Genomic DNA, 15,428 nt, shown 5'->3' on the forward strand with positions numbered 1-15,428 from the left:
AGGTTCCTTCAAATCCAAGTAAGAGAAAAGATGGCAAACTAAATTCTGCAGAAGTGCTGTCTTATACAGAAAAACTACTCCACTTATGCAAGCACACTAACAGGCTTTAAAATAGCTATTTCCAACAAGAAGATGCTAGAGTCACTGTCACCGGTTTTCTGAATATTTCCATTCAATGCTCAGGAACGATCAGAAGGGAGAACAGAATATGAGGAACTATTAGAAAAAGAAGAGAGAGAAAAAAAGAGAAAATGCTGTCATGTGGCCACGCAAATCCTGACGGCTGTGTCCTGTACCCCACCAACTCTGGCCGTCCCAGTGCAGAAAGGAGATGGGAGGGCAAGGGCTACCAAAGAAGACATGAGCGCCACTAAAATGATCAGCCAGTAGATTTACCCAAATAACACAGCAGAGCTCGTCGCAGCGCTGAGGGCTTGCTGGACATGAGCCCCTCCACAATTCCCCCTCCTCTCATGCCACTGGTCTGAAATGGGGTCTCCACCTGCAAAGCTGTGAAGCTTTGTGACCTGTTTGCTATTCTGCAGGCACAGACGTGTTCCGCCTGCAGCACATCCACTAAACCCACCCGGGAGCAGACCAGGTACTCAGCTCTGCACCACGACAGTCCAGCAAAGGCGTGTGATTTAACCCGGTGTAGATGGGGAGGTACCTGGGAGGAGTGGCGTGTAGCATCTGATGAAGCCAAACTTGTCTGGCTGGTCACATTCTTTTCTAAAGAATCTATTTTCTCAAAAGTCCTCTTCTGCCTCACTGTGTCCTGTGGAGCAGCCACATCGTTGGGAAAGCTGCCCCTGCCTTCCAGGCCTTGTCTATACAGAGACCTATTACTAGCCGAGACGTCGTCCCTTGAGCTCTGGCTGATGCATTTTTTCAAGTGGTCAGACTGAAATCTGACTTTGCTGCTCTCTGCCGGGATGCCACTCTCCAGACTTTCAGCATCGAGGCTGGCTTTGCTTCCCCTGCAAGCTGCTGACCTGCCCACCACAGCACGCATCTCGGCAATCAGCTTATCATTCAAAGCCGTGAGCTCGCTGCTACTGCCCACAGAGCCAGGTCTTCCTTGACCTGTCCCTTGCCTCCTTCCCTTCCTTTTTCTCAAGCTTGGAGAAGGGCCAGTCGAATAACCAGAATCCTGATGGCTGATACCGGTTGGGTACTCTTGAGTTTGCAGGCTGTTCTGCCGACTGTGGTGGGCTTCCATGTTCTTGAGGACGTTGGCTTCCAAGATCCTCCAAGACTGCTTGAAGCTGTCCTTTGAAGTAAGTTGACCAGGCAGTTTAGTAGAGACATCAGCTGTTGCAGCAGAAGAGTGGGAGAGTTTGGAAGACTGGTCAACGTTGACCATGTGTTTTATATATTCTCTGCCAATCGGGCTGTATTCAGTGGAAGAGGGATTTCTTGCATGCTTCTTTGCAGCTTGCTGCTGTTGCATACCTGTATGCTGGAATAATTTGGTTGGTTGCAGCTGCTTTTTTAAGCTATTGCTTGGTGACCGTGGTGGAGACATCCCACTCATACTGATGGTTTCAGTGTCCATATCTACTGGTGGCTCATCATAAATTGGAGACTCTAAAGATGGCTCATCGTATATAGGTGCAGGGGAGGCATACTTGGGGGATGCAGGCTGGGGGGTTCCTGTCTGGCTCCTTGGAGGTGTTTGAGAAGTCGGACCATTCATCAGCACTAGGCAAAACCCACCATTCTCCATCTTTTTGATCTGCATAGACTGCTTTGTTTCTCCTGTAGGCATTTTCTTTGTGGCTCCAGGGCTCTGGGACATGGATTGAGGCTGAGAATATATGGCTGGTTTTGGGAGAGATTTTTGGCTGTTGGCCTCTGGAGCACTCTGCAACTGAAGCGAACTGTTTGAAGAGCTCTGTATCTGCCTCAAACTGTTCACTTTGACCAACATGGCTGCTTTCGTGCCTGGCAGAGGCTGCCAGTGTGTAGGAGTCTCCCTAAAGGAAGAAAGATACAAATACAGGGAATTATTTGAGAATTATATTAACTGAAGTATCCTCTACTTCTACCCAAATACCAGATTGTTAGTCTCAAAGTGCCTGGAGATTCCCCAAGCAGTTATATCAGCTCTTGATTGTTTTTTCATGGAGATCCCCCTTCCCGAAACAGAAACACATTGTTGTTACACACATGATAAGTTTCTGAGTCATGAACAGCAGAACAACGAGATGAAACAAGTTCATCATACTATAACCTGTCTGGTATCAGCAGCACTGAGATAGGAAACAACCTATGCTTCCCAAGGCTCATTAGCTAGCACGGCACCCAGAACGACCAGCTGAAGACCAGTAAGCTGTTCTGGACCACTCAAGCAGTGAGTTGGAAAATAATCCCAAGCATCTGCCTTCGGATTGTCAAACTATGATGACGGTCCTTCCAGACCACATTATTTTTTTGATCTAAGTTTCCAAATGCGTGTTTATTTTGCAGAAGAACCTATGAGGTCTATGGAAGGTGTATGGGGGCAGACGTCTTTGGCTCACAGGATGCGCGTTACACTCCCACACAACCCACCAAGCCTCTGCGTAGAGTATCCTCCCAGTCCGGTCCGGATGCCCTCAGATCTGGTTCCCTTGGCCAAACCTACTGGCCCTGCTCAGCTCTCATGGCCCGTGATGGTACTCGGGTTCCACCACAACACAACGTGCCCACTGCAACATCCCAGTCCCAAAGGCGCATTCTGCAGTGTAAGTACAACCTGCTGTCAAGCTGTGGCTATAGCTGGTCTGGATTTGTGAGCTCTGAGGAAAAGGGAATGGAAAGGCTGTTAAACCAGCCTGAGTTCCAGGTCTTCAAAGGCACCACTGTCCCCAGGAAGGTCCCCTTGGACCTGGCCCCATTTTGTCCCCTCCCTCCATGTATCTGCTATGAGCCATCACTGGGTAAGACCTGAGGGCGCGCTGTGCGTGCCCCGTCTGCGACAGGAGACGTTCCCGTAACACCTTCACAGCCATTTTGCTCTATTTGAACCTCAACACTTGTTCCCCATCCTGCACGTCCTGCATGGCCCCTGCACCAGCACATGGACCCACCTCCACCGCATGCCCAGAGCTGCCTCTCGGTGATGCTACCCCCAGCTTGTGCCTTCCCCACCAAGCCCCAAGATATCCAGACATCCCAACCCTCTTGCGCTCTGCTGCTGCTCTCCAGAGACCTTTCACCTGCCGGCTCCCAGCCCCCTCCTTCAGCACAGCTTCCCTGGGGGTGCTCTGCCTGTCCTCCCCCCCATGGCTCTCCCACCGGCAAGGTGCATCTGCACACACCCCGCTCTCCCCACACTCCGCTGCAACAGGACACGTCTGCCCCACAGCAGCAGCCCCACGTCACTGTGGGTGCGTATTTCACCTGCTCCCCCCCCCCCCCCCGTTGCCTGCCCCACATCCTCTGCCCCACACCCAATATCCCACATCCACTCCCAATCACTTCACTCCTAAGGGGGTGGCGTGCCCCTTCCCCATCCACCACTTACCATATTTTTGTCAAAACATGCTCTCTGACAGCACTGCGTCTCTGTGAATCCCACCTCGGCACAGCGGCGCTGGGAGACGCCAGCACTGCCCCGCCGCGGGTGCAGCGGCTGGCTCCCGGCCAGGGTCCAAAGGCCCCTGCCGCCCTCTGGCCACACCGTGCTGCGCCACTGCCTTTGCAGGGCCTGGCTCCTTTCCCACGACAGACACGCGACTCTGCCTTCTGCAACTACCCAGGTGACTGGAGAGGGAATGAGAAAGGGTCACCGTCCTCTGCTTCCCATCCTGGGGCTCCCCTTGCTCCAGAGACCTCCCCAGCATCTCCCGCTAAGGCATAAAGGGTTTTATTTTAAGGAAGGTCCTGACACTACTTCAAGATGGAGATGCCACCATCGTGGGGAAGGACTGTCCCCCAGCCACCGCCTCCCACTCACAGCGTCGCAGCCCAGGACTGACCCGAGCCCTGTCCCAAGAGTGGCTGCTTGGGAAACACCAAGGGATTTGCGACTGGCCTCCCTCCACCTGCCCAAGCTGCCATCAAGCACAGGCCCCGCTCTCCCACTCCTGTTTTGCCATCAGCGGCTTGTCCTCTGCGTGCTTCTTCCCGGAGGCGCAATGCCTGGAGCAGGGGGGTGACCGCCAGCGGCGCCAAGCGAGGATGCGGGCAGGGAACAGCCAGCAGTAACGGCAGGATGGGGGTGGCATTCGTGGGGACACGCAGCCCTGCAACCCACCAGGCATCCCTCCCTGGGGGACGCAGGGACTGCTCCTCGCACCAGTACGTCCCTCCTGCACACAGCCGAGCCCCGATCCCAAGCGCAGGCGCTGCTGAAGACCCGGTTGTTCCTCAAAGAGCTCCTGGACTAACAGGAAGAACCAGAGCAGCAACATTTGGTAGGTTTTTAAATGAGCATTTCTGACACCCCTCCACCTACCCCTCCGCTTGGCTGTACCAACAGCTTGTTTCGTGGCGGGGGAGTGAGGCTGACAAAGAGCCGTGGCAAGGACAAGCAGGGCAGAGCCACTCATGGGCTCCTGACTCGGCGGGCAGGCCAGAAGTGATCGCATGGGTGCGATTTTAACTCAACGCTACAGCCGGAACAGCATCGCAACTGGACCAGCACTATCCAGCTGTTGGGCGCCGGGGGAGAAGAGCCGCAGCCCTGCAGCGCCGCAGCCCCCGAGCTGCAGGTGTGTCCCTCTGCCTTGAGAGACCCCCAGCTGTAGCAGGGCTGGAAAATAACCTGTGCTCTGTGGGAAGGCACTGGACCCCACGTCCCATGAGCCACCTCCTGAGGTTATTCCTCTCCCTGACCTACAACGTTGCACCTCCAGCCAGCTGCGCGCGCAGCTGAATCACCCGCTCAGTGAAGGCTTGGCAGACCCACATCCGTCAGGCACGGCGCGACCAGACTCGTCCCCCTGCGCAGGCTCAGCTGGCGCCGGTACCGCCCGGCGTTGGCAGGCCCACCAGTGCCCACTGCTCCGGTGCTCACCAAACCCCCGCCGATCCGGAGGGGCAGGAACTCAGCCCGAAGCTCTGCTGCCTCCTCGCTCAGCTCTGGGCCACAGCGAGGAGCCTCTCCGGGCCTGCACAGCAGGCAGTGGCACCAGCCCCTGCCCTATCAGTCGTATCAGTGCCTGTCCTGATTCCCACCCACGCGGCGGTGCTGGGCACGTCCTGATCTGTCCCTGCTCGGGTGGAGGACTGGGCATCCGAGCGGCACCACCAGCCCAGCTGCCGGAGATGGGCTCCCGCCCCAGCATGACTTTATGATTTTAGGGTCCTGTGGGACCCCAGCTGGTGACAACCTCTGCCCCTGCATCCATGAAAAAAAGCAAAGCCCAGATTTTGGCCCTCAGATGAGCAATGAGGGATTTGATCTGGAAAAGAAAGGGGGGTGCTGTGCTCGCGGCCTCCCTCAGAGGACAAGCTGCCTACCTGCGAGCCGGTGCCAGCCGGAGGGCGACGGGCGCCCCAAAGCGTGATGGCTCCTCGCTGCCCTGAGTCACTTCACCGGGGCGGGAGGAAGGCGTCCCATGCTTTGGCCCTGCCCGGGACGGGAGGACGGGGTGGGGCCTCAGCACAGGCTTGGCTCCGCGGGTGGGACGTGGCGGGGAGCGGCAGGAGCTCCACGCTGGCACAGGGCTCTCTCTCCCTGCGCCTGCTCTGTGGATGCCCCGAGACCAGCCGGCAGGACAGCAGGACGGGTTAGACAGACAGCCACAGCAAGGCAGTGAGGCAAGGGGTTCTGCCACGAGCAGCAAGCCTCCCCACAGCAGGTTTTTGGCACTTGTGGTCTGCGCCCCAACAGGCAACAGGGCCGGAGAAACAGGCTCCGCTGCCTCTGGGGACTCATGTTCCCTTCTCCGGGCTGAGGGCAAAGCTCACATTGGGACCCAGCCCACCCCGGACCATTTCAGACCAACTGCTGCGAACCCCCGGAGCCGGCAGAGCCCAGCAGGACTCGGGCAGCTCTCAGGGAACGACGGCCATGCAGGGCAGCCGAGCAGGGTGGACTGCAAAGGTGCAGTCAGAGGCGGCAGACGAGCAAGGCCACCATGCCACTGCTCCTCCCTGGCTGTGATTTGGGATGCGAGGACTCGTCCTGATACCCAAGCATTTGCCAGGGGTTCCTCAGTACCCGCTGGGTATTGGTACCTCCCCGGGGCGCCCCAATGCCCGCTGTGTGCCCACAGGGACTCCTACTTCAAGGAGAGGGTATTGCACCCAGGAGCTTTGCATGCAGGGCTAGCGTGGGACTCAGGCATGTTCCTCGTGCCAGGGTAGTGTCCCTGCATGGCCCTGCTGCGATACCCAGGGGGGTCTCACAGGGCCAGACGAGACAGGGACGCTGTGCCGCTCCAGTGTCACTGAGGGCAGAAATGTCCCAGCGCAGCCTCTCGGCCGTGCTCTTCAGCCACCAGCATCAGAGACCCTGCCGAGTCCCCCGAGACGGTTCCTTCGAGGAATGCTTTCAAGTACCTCCAATATAAACACTGCAACCCGGCACTGGCTTTCCCAGCCCGCACCCAGCTCCAGCAGGCCCAGCGTATCCGGCAGCTCTTCCCAGGCTCCGGAGCTCCATTGTTTGCTCTTCCCTCCCAGAAGCCTGGAGAAAAGGTCCGGCACCTCAGCTCTGCCCTTTCCAGCAGTGGTTTTCCTGGTGCTTTGACAGAGGCGAATGAACAGGGATGTTTGTACTTCAGCAGCACTGCTGCCACTGCCTCCAGTGCCCACACCGGAGGCAGGGATGGAGACCCCACGGAGGCGACCCACCCAAACCCAGGTCTGCACAGCCCCGAGAAGAGCTCTGCAGACACATGCAAAGCGCATTGTGTTTGCACACCCTGCCCCAAGGCCAGCGGCACAAGAAGGAAACAAGCCTGTATTAGGAATCATGATGGTGTCTCTTGCCCAATTATAAAGAACTTAATATTGGCATTACGTACACCGGGCCTCGAGAAACATAAGCCCATGATGAGGCAAACCAGACTTGGCAGAGGCAGAGGTACCCTCACAGCCACCTGCATGGCCTTCATGTCACACGTCTCCTCTAACTCCCCTTCCAGCACACCTTCCTGGCATGGTAAGAGCAAGCCCCTTCTCCGTCCCAGCCCAGGACGCTGAGCCGTGGCACAGGTGGGCGAGGAGGGGACGGGCAGCACAATCTGCTGCCTACGCAGAAGGGACCCACGCCTCTCCAGTTCTGAGAGATGGGATGTTCCTAAGAACGGTGGATTTCTACCTGGAGGACTTTGGAATGCATTGTTATTGCAAGGGGAACCTTGGAAACCCCACTGTGAAACAAGTCCCCGACCCTGGGAGAACCACGGGAAGAGGAGAGAAAGGGCTGGTCCGCATGGACAGCGGGGCTGGGGACGGCAGAGCCCACCCGTGGCCCTGACCGGTGCCGTGCCCGAATGCTGCAGACCAGCACACAGGCTCTGCTCCCAAACAAGACTGTCCTCTTCAGGCCTCGGCCCTCCACTGTGCGCGGTCCTTTCTCACCCATGAGGACCGAGGAGCTCCAGCAAACCCCAGCGCGGCTCACAAGACACTTCCAAAATGCTACCAGCAGCTTTCAGCCCCAGGCTAGTCTCACGGTCCCCGAAAGGAACACGTCCATCCTTTGCAGAGCTTTCCAGCATGTGAAAGGATCATTTGGGCCCCATCTTCCCTGGAGAGAGTCCATCTTCCTTCCTGCTAGGATCCCAAGTGCTCAGGACGGGTCTGGAGCTGTAAGGCAAGTGCTGCCCACTGTCCTTGCTCCAGCGAAGGAGGAGCAGAGCCGGCGCTGGGCTTGGCAGCCCCGGGAAGCACAGCCAAAAGCCAAGACAGGAGCAAGAGCACGTGCACGGGCAGAAGAGCTTCCCCAGGAGGCTCTGGGGATCGCAGCAGCATCCCCCTCTCAGCAAGCGGCTGCCATTTCCCCAGGGGGGTCGACCACCCTGTGCCGCCTGGGGAAGCCAAGGGCCAGTGTCTAGAAAAGGCCACTCTGAGCTGGTGCGCTTTAGAGAGCTGGAAGAGCAGCAGCAAGCGGTGGGGCAGCAAGGGAGAGGGTGGGATCGGCACGTAGATGGAGGGAACGGGCAGCAAGGAGCGGCAGTGCAGTGCCGCTGAGTATCTCTGCTCTGCTTGAGGCTGTCAAGGGCAGCGCACAGAGGGTTTGGCAGCGGGCACGGCAGATTTAGCAGTGCTGATAGAAGGCACGAAAGAGGAAGGGTGGGAAAACCCAGTCTGCTAAAAGAAAAAAAACCCTCAACCACAAAGTATTACTGAAAAAAGGACAAAATCCCTTCCCTCAGCTCTCTGTGGCATGTGCTTGCAGGAGGCCCCTCTTGGGGACCATGCTGGTCTCTTCTGGCCTCTCCATCTATCACGGGATGACAAACACGAAGGGAAGAAAAACAAATCTTTTGTGCTGCCATTAGAGACAAAAGTGAAACCGTCTTGGGCGCAGGTACCTATAAAGATGTCAAATGCTACCAACAGCACTCAGCGTATTCACCCTCTGTTTATACAGCTGTATCCCTGCCGAGGGAAGGAAGAGGATACACTTACTTTTGTCTTTGGGGAACAACCAGACAACAGAGCTGACAAGCTTGGTGTGCTTTTGTTGTTACTAGATCCCAGGCAAAGGCATTAGATCCCACCTGGGAACGCTTGCCTTAGGCTCAGATCTTTGCTCACCATTTTAAGACCTCGTAAAAGGCAAGAAATCTCTCCTCGACTGTCAACCTTGGGTAGGGAAATCGTTCTCTGTGCCATAACCGGACATGCAACCCCTGCTCACAAACAGCAGTGACAACACGTGATGGATGTGCAAGGGAACAGTGCTCAGTCTACTGCTTCCAAGAAAGCAGCTTCCACAGGCAAATGGTGGCGGTTTACTGGTGTGAGGCTCTGGAAGAGCCTCACACGTCTGAGCAGCCTGTTAGCTTCCAAGCGAGCTGCCACTCACACCTGCCACTCTGCCCGTGCACGTGCTCTTGCTCCTGTCTTGGCTTTTGGCTGTGCTTCCCGGGGCTGCCAAGCCCAGCGCCGGCTCTGCTCCTCCTTCGCTGGAGCAAGGACAGTGGGCAGCACTTGCCTTACAGCTCCAGACCCCTCCTGAGCACTTGGGATCCTAGCAGGAAGGAAGATGGACTCTCTCCAGGGAAGATGGGGCCCAAATGATCCTTTCACATGCTGGAAAGCTCTGCAAAGGATGGACGTGTTCCTTCGGGGACCGTGAGACCAGCCTGGGGCTGAAAGCTGCTGGTAGCATTTTGGAAGTGTCTTGTGAGCCGCTGAAGCTGCGCTGGGGTTTGCTGGAGCTCCTCGGACCTCATGGGTGAGAAAGGACCGCGCACAGTGGAGGGCCAAGGCCTGAAGAGGACAGTCTTGTTTGGGAGCAGAGCCTGTGTGCTGGTCTGCAGCATTCGGGCACGGCACCGGTCAGGGCCACGGGTGGGCTCTGCCGTCCCCAGCCCCGCTGTCCATGCGGACCAGCCCTTTCTCTCCTCTTCCCGTGGTTCTCCCAGGGTCGGGGACTTGTTTCACAGTGGGGTTTCCAAGGTTCCCCTTGCAATAACAATGCATTCCAAAGTCCTCCAGGTAGAAATCCACCGTTCTTAGGAACATCCCATCTCTCAGAACTGGAGAGGCGTGGGTCCCTTCTGCGTAGGCAGCAGATTGTGCTGCCCGTCCCCTCCTCGCCCACCTGTGCCTTGCCCTTCAACAGAGTTTGTTGCAGGTTCAAAGCATCCCAAGGTTGCTGCAAAAATTGGGAGCAGGATGGAGCGAGGGAGCACCCCTTCCCGCTCCGCTTTCTTGCAGGAGAACTGGCAGTGACACCTGAGGTGCTGCCTGGCACCAGCCTCGCTGGCAAGAAAAGGTAAAGCAACTCCTGCCCACGTTGCATCGCTCCCCTTCCTCCTATACGAGGGGGCCTGCGTGGGGTCTTCTCTGCTGAGAGGGCCGGAGAGCTCAGGGACGGGTCAGAGCTGGCATCGCTGATCCCTCCAGGCCCAGCCATTCCATGGACTGAGGCAGAGGAGGCCACATTCTCCTCCTGACAGCCTGAGTCAGAAATATTTTGGACCCCATGGAGCTCAGGATATTTTATGCCCTATGCAAGGCTCTTGCACTCACTCTTCTGGAAGCACATAGTTTGTCGGTGCCTCTCCCGGCTGCCACAGAGCGCTGGGCTGCACAGGGACAAGGAGGGGAAGCCGGTCAGCTCATGGCAAATCCCACGTGCCTGTGGCTCACCTGTGGTCACCGGAGGGGACCAGAGGGAACTGGGAGCTACTGGAGTTCAGCTTAAGCCATTTCTCACTGTTTGGGTTTCTCCTGGCAGGACAGGGATCATGCTCTGGACGTATCTGAAGCTCAGAGAGGGCTGCTCGTGGGGCGGGAGGCACTGGAAGCATCGCAGGCACCAGTAAAGCTCTGGGCTCTTTCTGGTGCACTTTACATGCATCACCAGTGTCTCCCAGTCACACAGATCTGAAGTGAATACAGGAGCATCTCGCAGGGGGCAGCAGACAAGTGACAAACCTCAGTTTAGGGCACTCTAGAGCATGTGTTTTCCAGAATTGCCATCCTACATGGTTTTCATCATTTGGGGTTTTTTCTTCTCTCCTCGCCAGCACCAGGCACAGAGAGGCAACCTCAATCCAAAACCCAAGCCGTTAAAGACGGGTGGCTTGCTGCGTTGCCCACAAGTGGGGACAAGGAGCACTGGCATGGATGGCAGGAGTGCCAGGCTCACCCGAGCTCTGCTCTAGCCCTTGGGCGAGTCACTTCTCCTCAGCGTGACTCAACTCCACTCACTGCACGGCCTCCCTGGCTGTTGGTACCACATTCTCTAGGGCAGGATGATGCCCAGACAGGGCAGGAGGGAGGCAGGGCAGCCCCGGGCAGTGCCCCCGTCTGCCGTCTCACAGACACTGGGGAGGGGATGCTTTTGTGCAGCTGAAGCTGGCAAAGTTTCAATAAAATAAAAAAAACCAACCCAGTTGTTGTCAGGCTGGTTTGAGTGTAAGAAAATCTCTTAGCCAAACAAAATAGCATCCCGTTATTGTTCTTTCATTTCAGGCTTGATGTGAGCAAATAACTGTGCCCAGGAGCTCTGTCCCTGCAGCCCCACCTCCCACCCTGGCCCAAGCCACAGGCACATGCAAGCAGCCGAGCCAGTGGGGAGGGAAAGAGCCAGAGCAGCCAGGCTTACCCGCACCCTGCAGCAGCCTAACCCCTTGCACGGCAGCTCAGCCATCCCAGCAAGTCCCGCCACGAGTGTCCGACAGAGCTCTCATCACTGCGTGACTCTCCTGTCTATCCCCTCTCCTTCTGTTTAGCACAAAACGCTCTGGAGCGATGATTATCTTTAGATGCGTGTTTTTATGGTGCCTCACACAAACGAGGTCTGGCCTATACGGGGGATGTTCAAGCAGTACCGCAGTGGTGAAAGCGGACAGCGGATCCCTGGGAAGAGGAGGGCACGTGGCTGGCCTGGCAGCACTTTGCCCCAGCGCTGCACCCTCTCGGGGCAGCACAGCTTCCCAGCCCGTTTGCCGGGCAGCCAGTGCCTGCCTGGCAACTGAAGCCACCCATTAGATGTAAACAGAGAAGGCTAAATCTCTCCCTACCTGCCAGGGTCTTTCCTCTTCTCCATGGCGCAGTCCCCCTTGCCCTTCTCCATCTCCTGCAGGAGGGCCATTTGGATGGGCGTGCTTCTGCCATCGCTGCCGGTGCTGCCCCGGTGCTGCCGGCCCCGGCAGTCAGGCTGGGAGCTGCGCTTCATGGCCTGGAGCTGCGCCAAGGGCACAATGTCGCAGCCCTGGGGCCGGTGCCACACCGTCTGCCGCGTGATGGCATTGTAGTAGTAGAAACGGTTGTTGTTTTGGTCAAAGAGCTCCCACCACTGCTTCTGGTCCGACTGGCGCACCTTCAGGTTGGGAGGGGGCTCCCAGCCGCACTCGCCGGTGGTCAAGTTGACATACATCCGCTCCTGGGAGCGGGGCTCGATGATCTCCACCCAGTCCGAGCTGCAGGGACATGAAAGCCGCGTTAGTCTGGGCCAGAGGCTGGAGGCAAATGGGTTGTCTGGGAGTCAGGCAGCCTTGCTGCAGATCAAAGAATTGCTTGGGGCCATTCAGCAATCTAAGGAGCTCAGGGGAAGATGAGGGGAAGGGTTTGAGATAGGGCCGAGCCAAACAAGCAGCTCCCTGGCACAGGGAAGTGGAGGTCACTCCCCCAGCCCAGCCCTGAGATCAGCTCACACCCCTCCAGCCCGGAACAAGCGGCACGGGGCGGGCAAGCATCGTCTGCCGATACTCTGATAACTCACATCAAGGGCTGGCGCGATCGCAGGAGCGCCGGCGCCTGGCGAGATGCGCAGGGGAACTTGCTCTGGAGCACAGGGAGGATCTGCAAAGCAGGATCTGCTCCTCTTGGGAGCTGCACCCTGTTGTTAGTGCCACCTCGGGAGACCAAACCCCTGGCTCCCGACAATGTGGGCAGCCTGCCCATGCAAGCGCCTGCCTGCAGGGCTCATATGCTGCGGGGCTGGAGGGGACCTCTGGGTCACCTGGTCCCTGCTCAAAGCCCACACTTGCTTGCCAAAAAGATAAATGTGGGGAGTGACGGGTGGATGAGACCATCTCCATTGTAAGCTCTTCCCCTCCTCCCCTGGCTGATGGAACAAAGCCTTTGGTGGCCCTTTGGGCATAAGGTGACCCAAAGGACAGGCATGGCCTGCTGCTGATCCATAACCCCTCTGCCACCCAGAGAAGCCCCTCCAGCCCCAGGGTCCCTCGCCAGCCCCAGGGTGTTGGCCCAGCCTAGGGCTCAGCGGGAAAGCAATGCCGGCAGTGCTGTAGGGTTGGTTTTCAGGCAGATCAGCACGACGGGTTTGTGGCAACAGAGGTGTTGGGCCATGCGGTCCTCATACATGGCACGTCAGCCTTTAACACTGACTCACCTACCCCAAAAAGCTGGCCTGGGTGAGAGCAGAGGAGCTCAGCAAAGCCAACGCCTCCACGATGCTGTAACCAAAATCATTTTGGCTGGCCCAGGTAAATAGAAGGGGGCGTGAACCCCAGCAAGGTCTCTTCCCGCGCGAGAGAGATACTGTGGGTAAAGCGATGCCGCCCCTGGCAGAGCGCTTGAGCGTGCAGCTGAAAACAGAGATAAAACCTACACGTGTGCCCCAGCTCCTCCTCGCACCCCCCCCACCCCCCCAAGTCCTGGCCCTCCATCCTCCTCCTCTGCCCTGTGTCGGTGGAGGCTGCAGGCAGGAGGCCCTATTAACCCAAGTTATTTTTGTTATTAATAAAAGCCGTATGAAGAGGATGGGTCCAGGCCCACCCTTGAAACCTGCTCCTGCCCAGTGCCTCAGGGGCTCGCCCCGGCACAACCTCCAGCTGCTCCCTGGCGAGGGCAGGGCAGGAGGAGCCATTCCCAGAGAAGCAGCAGCAGAAGGGAAGATCCCGTTGCATCCCTCTCGCACACCCTCCGCTGCCGGCCTGCAGCTCCTCGGAGGGGTCTGGGTTGACAGCGGCAGCACTGCAAGTGGGCGAAATGGCAGCCTGGGCTGCCGGTGCTCAGCCCCGCCGGCACGGTGGTGGGAGAGGAGGTGTTTGCTGGCAGGGGAGCGCAGCCCTCGCCTCTGCCCAGGCTTTCTGGGGAAGGTCAGTGCCCCCTCCCACCGGGCAACTCTGGGAGGGGGTTTAACCACACGTCACACCTCCCTGCTAGGAAAACCGTGTGCGTATTCAATGCTGGACAGTCTGGCAGGTGCCCCTAAAAAGCAGGCTGCTCCTTGACTCTTTGAGGATGCAAAATTGATAGGTACCATGTCAGTTCAACCCAAAATAAACCTGAACTGCCTCTGAGAAGGTGCAATTCTCCCCACCACGACATCTACTATGCAATGCTGACCTCCACGCAGCCTCATGGAGGGCTGATGTTCAGGCTACCAGAGACAGGCTGGCTGGGAAGCTGATCCAGGTGAAAGCCGCTGTTTTTGTGGCATAGGTCTGTCTTCAGCCAGATCAGCTCACCCGGCCCAGGCTATCACCACCACAACCGTTCGCACTGGTCCAACAAGCAGCTGGGAGCAGAGCACACTGCCTTTCCCCACGGCACCGACTCCTGCTCGGCTCCCACCGCTGCCAGAGCAGGGCAGGGCACTGCCAAGAGCGTGCCTGTGAGTGGATCCCACTTGGAAAACCCTGTGTTCAGGAAACATCTGAGTTGTTTGGTATTTTTTGGTCAAAACTACATCCGTTCCCCTATTTCATTTAAGGTGCAACACAAAGAGCCGTACCAGCACCCTACGCCATGGCTCGGGGTGGGAATCACAGAGCCAGCCCAATTATTTCCACGCAGTTGCAATGTCAAACCACAGGCCCAGGAACAAATCAGCAAGTCACTGCCATTACCAAGAGCATCGTCAACTGCAAAGAGGTGTCATCCATAAAGAGGGCATAAAAGGGGAAAAGCAGGGCAGCAGTGGAGGCCAGCAGTGCTGAGAGGAGAGTGAGACGAGCATGCCCATGGAGACAGCAGCAAAGAAGTGCAGGTAAGGACAAGGAACCGGCAAAGAGGGTCCCAGGGACAACGCAGAGGGGACACAAGAGGAGCAGTGACCTCTGAGAGCACCATAACTCTTCACAAGAAGGGCAGGCAGTCAACAGCAAAAGGGACACAGGGGACTTAGACCCCGGTGGCACACTGGCAGCTTTAGGGGCGGGGAGAGGCTGCCGCCAGTGCTGGAAGGTGGAGGGCTTCACCCAAAGGTGGGGAGCATGGCACACCACCCTTGGGAGGGGAAGGTGTGGTGGGTTGACCCTGGCTGAACCCCAGGTGCCCACCAAAGCTGCTCTGTCACTCCCCTTCCTCAGCTGGACAGGGGAGAGAAAATGTAACGAAAGGCTCTGGGTCGAGATAAGGACAGGGAGATCCCTCACTATTACCGTCACGGGCAAAACAGACTTGACTTGGGGAAATTAGTTTAATTTGTTCCCAATCAAAATCAGAGTAGGATAGTGAGAAATAAAACCAAATCTTAAAAACACCTTCCCCCCACCCCTCCCTTCTTCCCGGGCTCAACTTCACTCCCAATTTCCTCTGCCCCCTCCCCCCCGAGCGGCACAGGGGGACGGGGAATGGGGGTTGCGGTCAGTTCATCACACATCATTTCTGCCGCTCCTTCCTCCTCACACTCTTCCCCTGCTCCAGCGTGGGGTCCCTCCCACGGGAGACAGTTCTCCACGAACTTCTCCAACGTGGGTCCTTCCCACGGACTGCAGTTCTTCACAAACTGCTCCAGCGTGGGTCCTTTCCACGGGCTGCAGTCCTTCAGGAACAGACTGCTCCAGCGTGGGTCCCCCGCGGGGTCACAAGTCCTGCAGCAAACCTGTCCAGCG

General features: G+C 57.5%; 1 protein-coding gene across 1 annotated transcript in view; it reads right to left on the reverse strand.

Moving 5' to 3' along the window:
- Positions 1–12,951, reverse strand: part of LOC104254803 (rho GTPase-activating protein 39) — a 30,604-nt gene extending 17,653 nt beyond the window's left edge. Inside the window, exons 1-4 of the mRNA XM_059827433.1 lie at positions 12,865–12,951; positions 12,615–12,775; positions 11,646–12,044; positions 671–1,979 (exon numbers count right to left, since the gene is read on the reverse strand). Of these exons, the coding sequence (XP_059683416.1) occupies positions 671–1,979; positions 11,646–12,044; positions 12,615–12,775; positions 12,865–12,951 (1,956 nt within the window). The remainder of the gene's footprint in view (positions 1–670; positions 1,980–11,645; positions 12,045–12,614; positions 12,776–12,864) is intronic.
- Between the last annotated feature and the right edge of the window lie 2,477 nt (positions 12,952–15,428).

This window comes from Gavia stellata, chromosome 20 (genome assembly GCF_030936135.1).
Source record: "Gavia stellata isolate bGavSte3 chromosome 20, bGavSte3.hap2, whole genome shotgun sequence".
Lineage (NCBI taxonomy): Eukaryota > Metazoa > Chordata > Aves > Gaviiformes > Gaviidae > Gavia > Gavia stellata.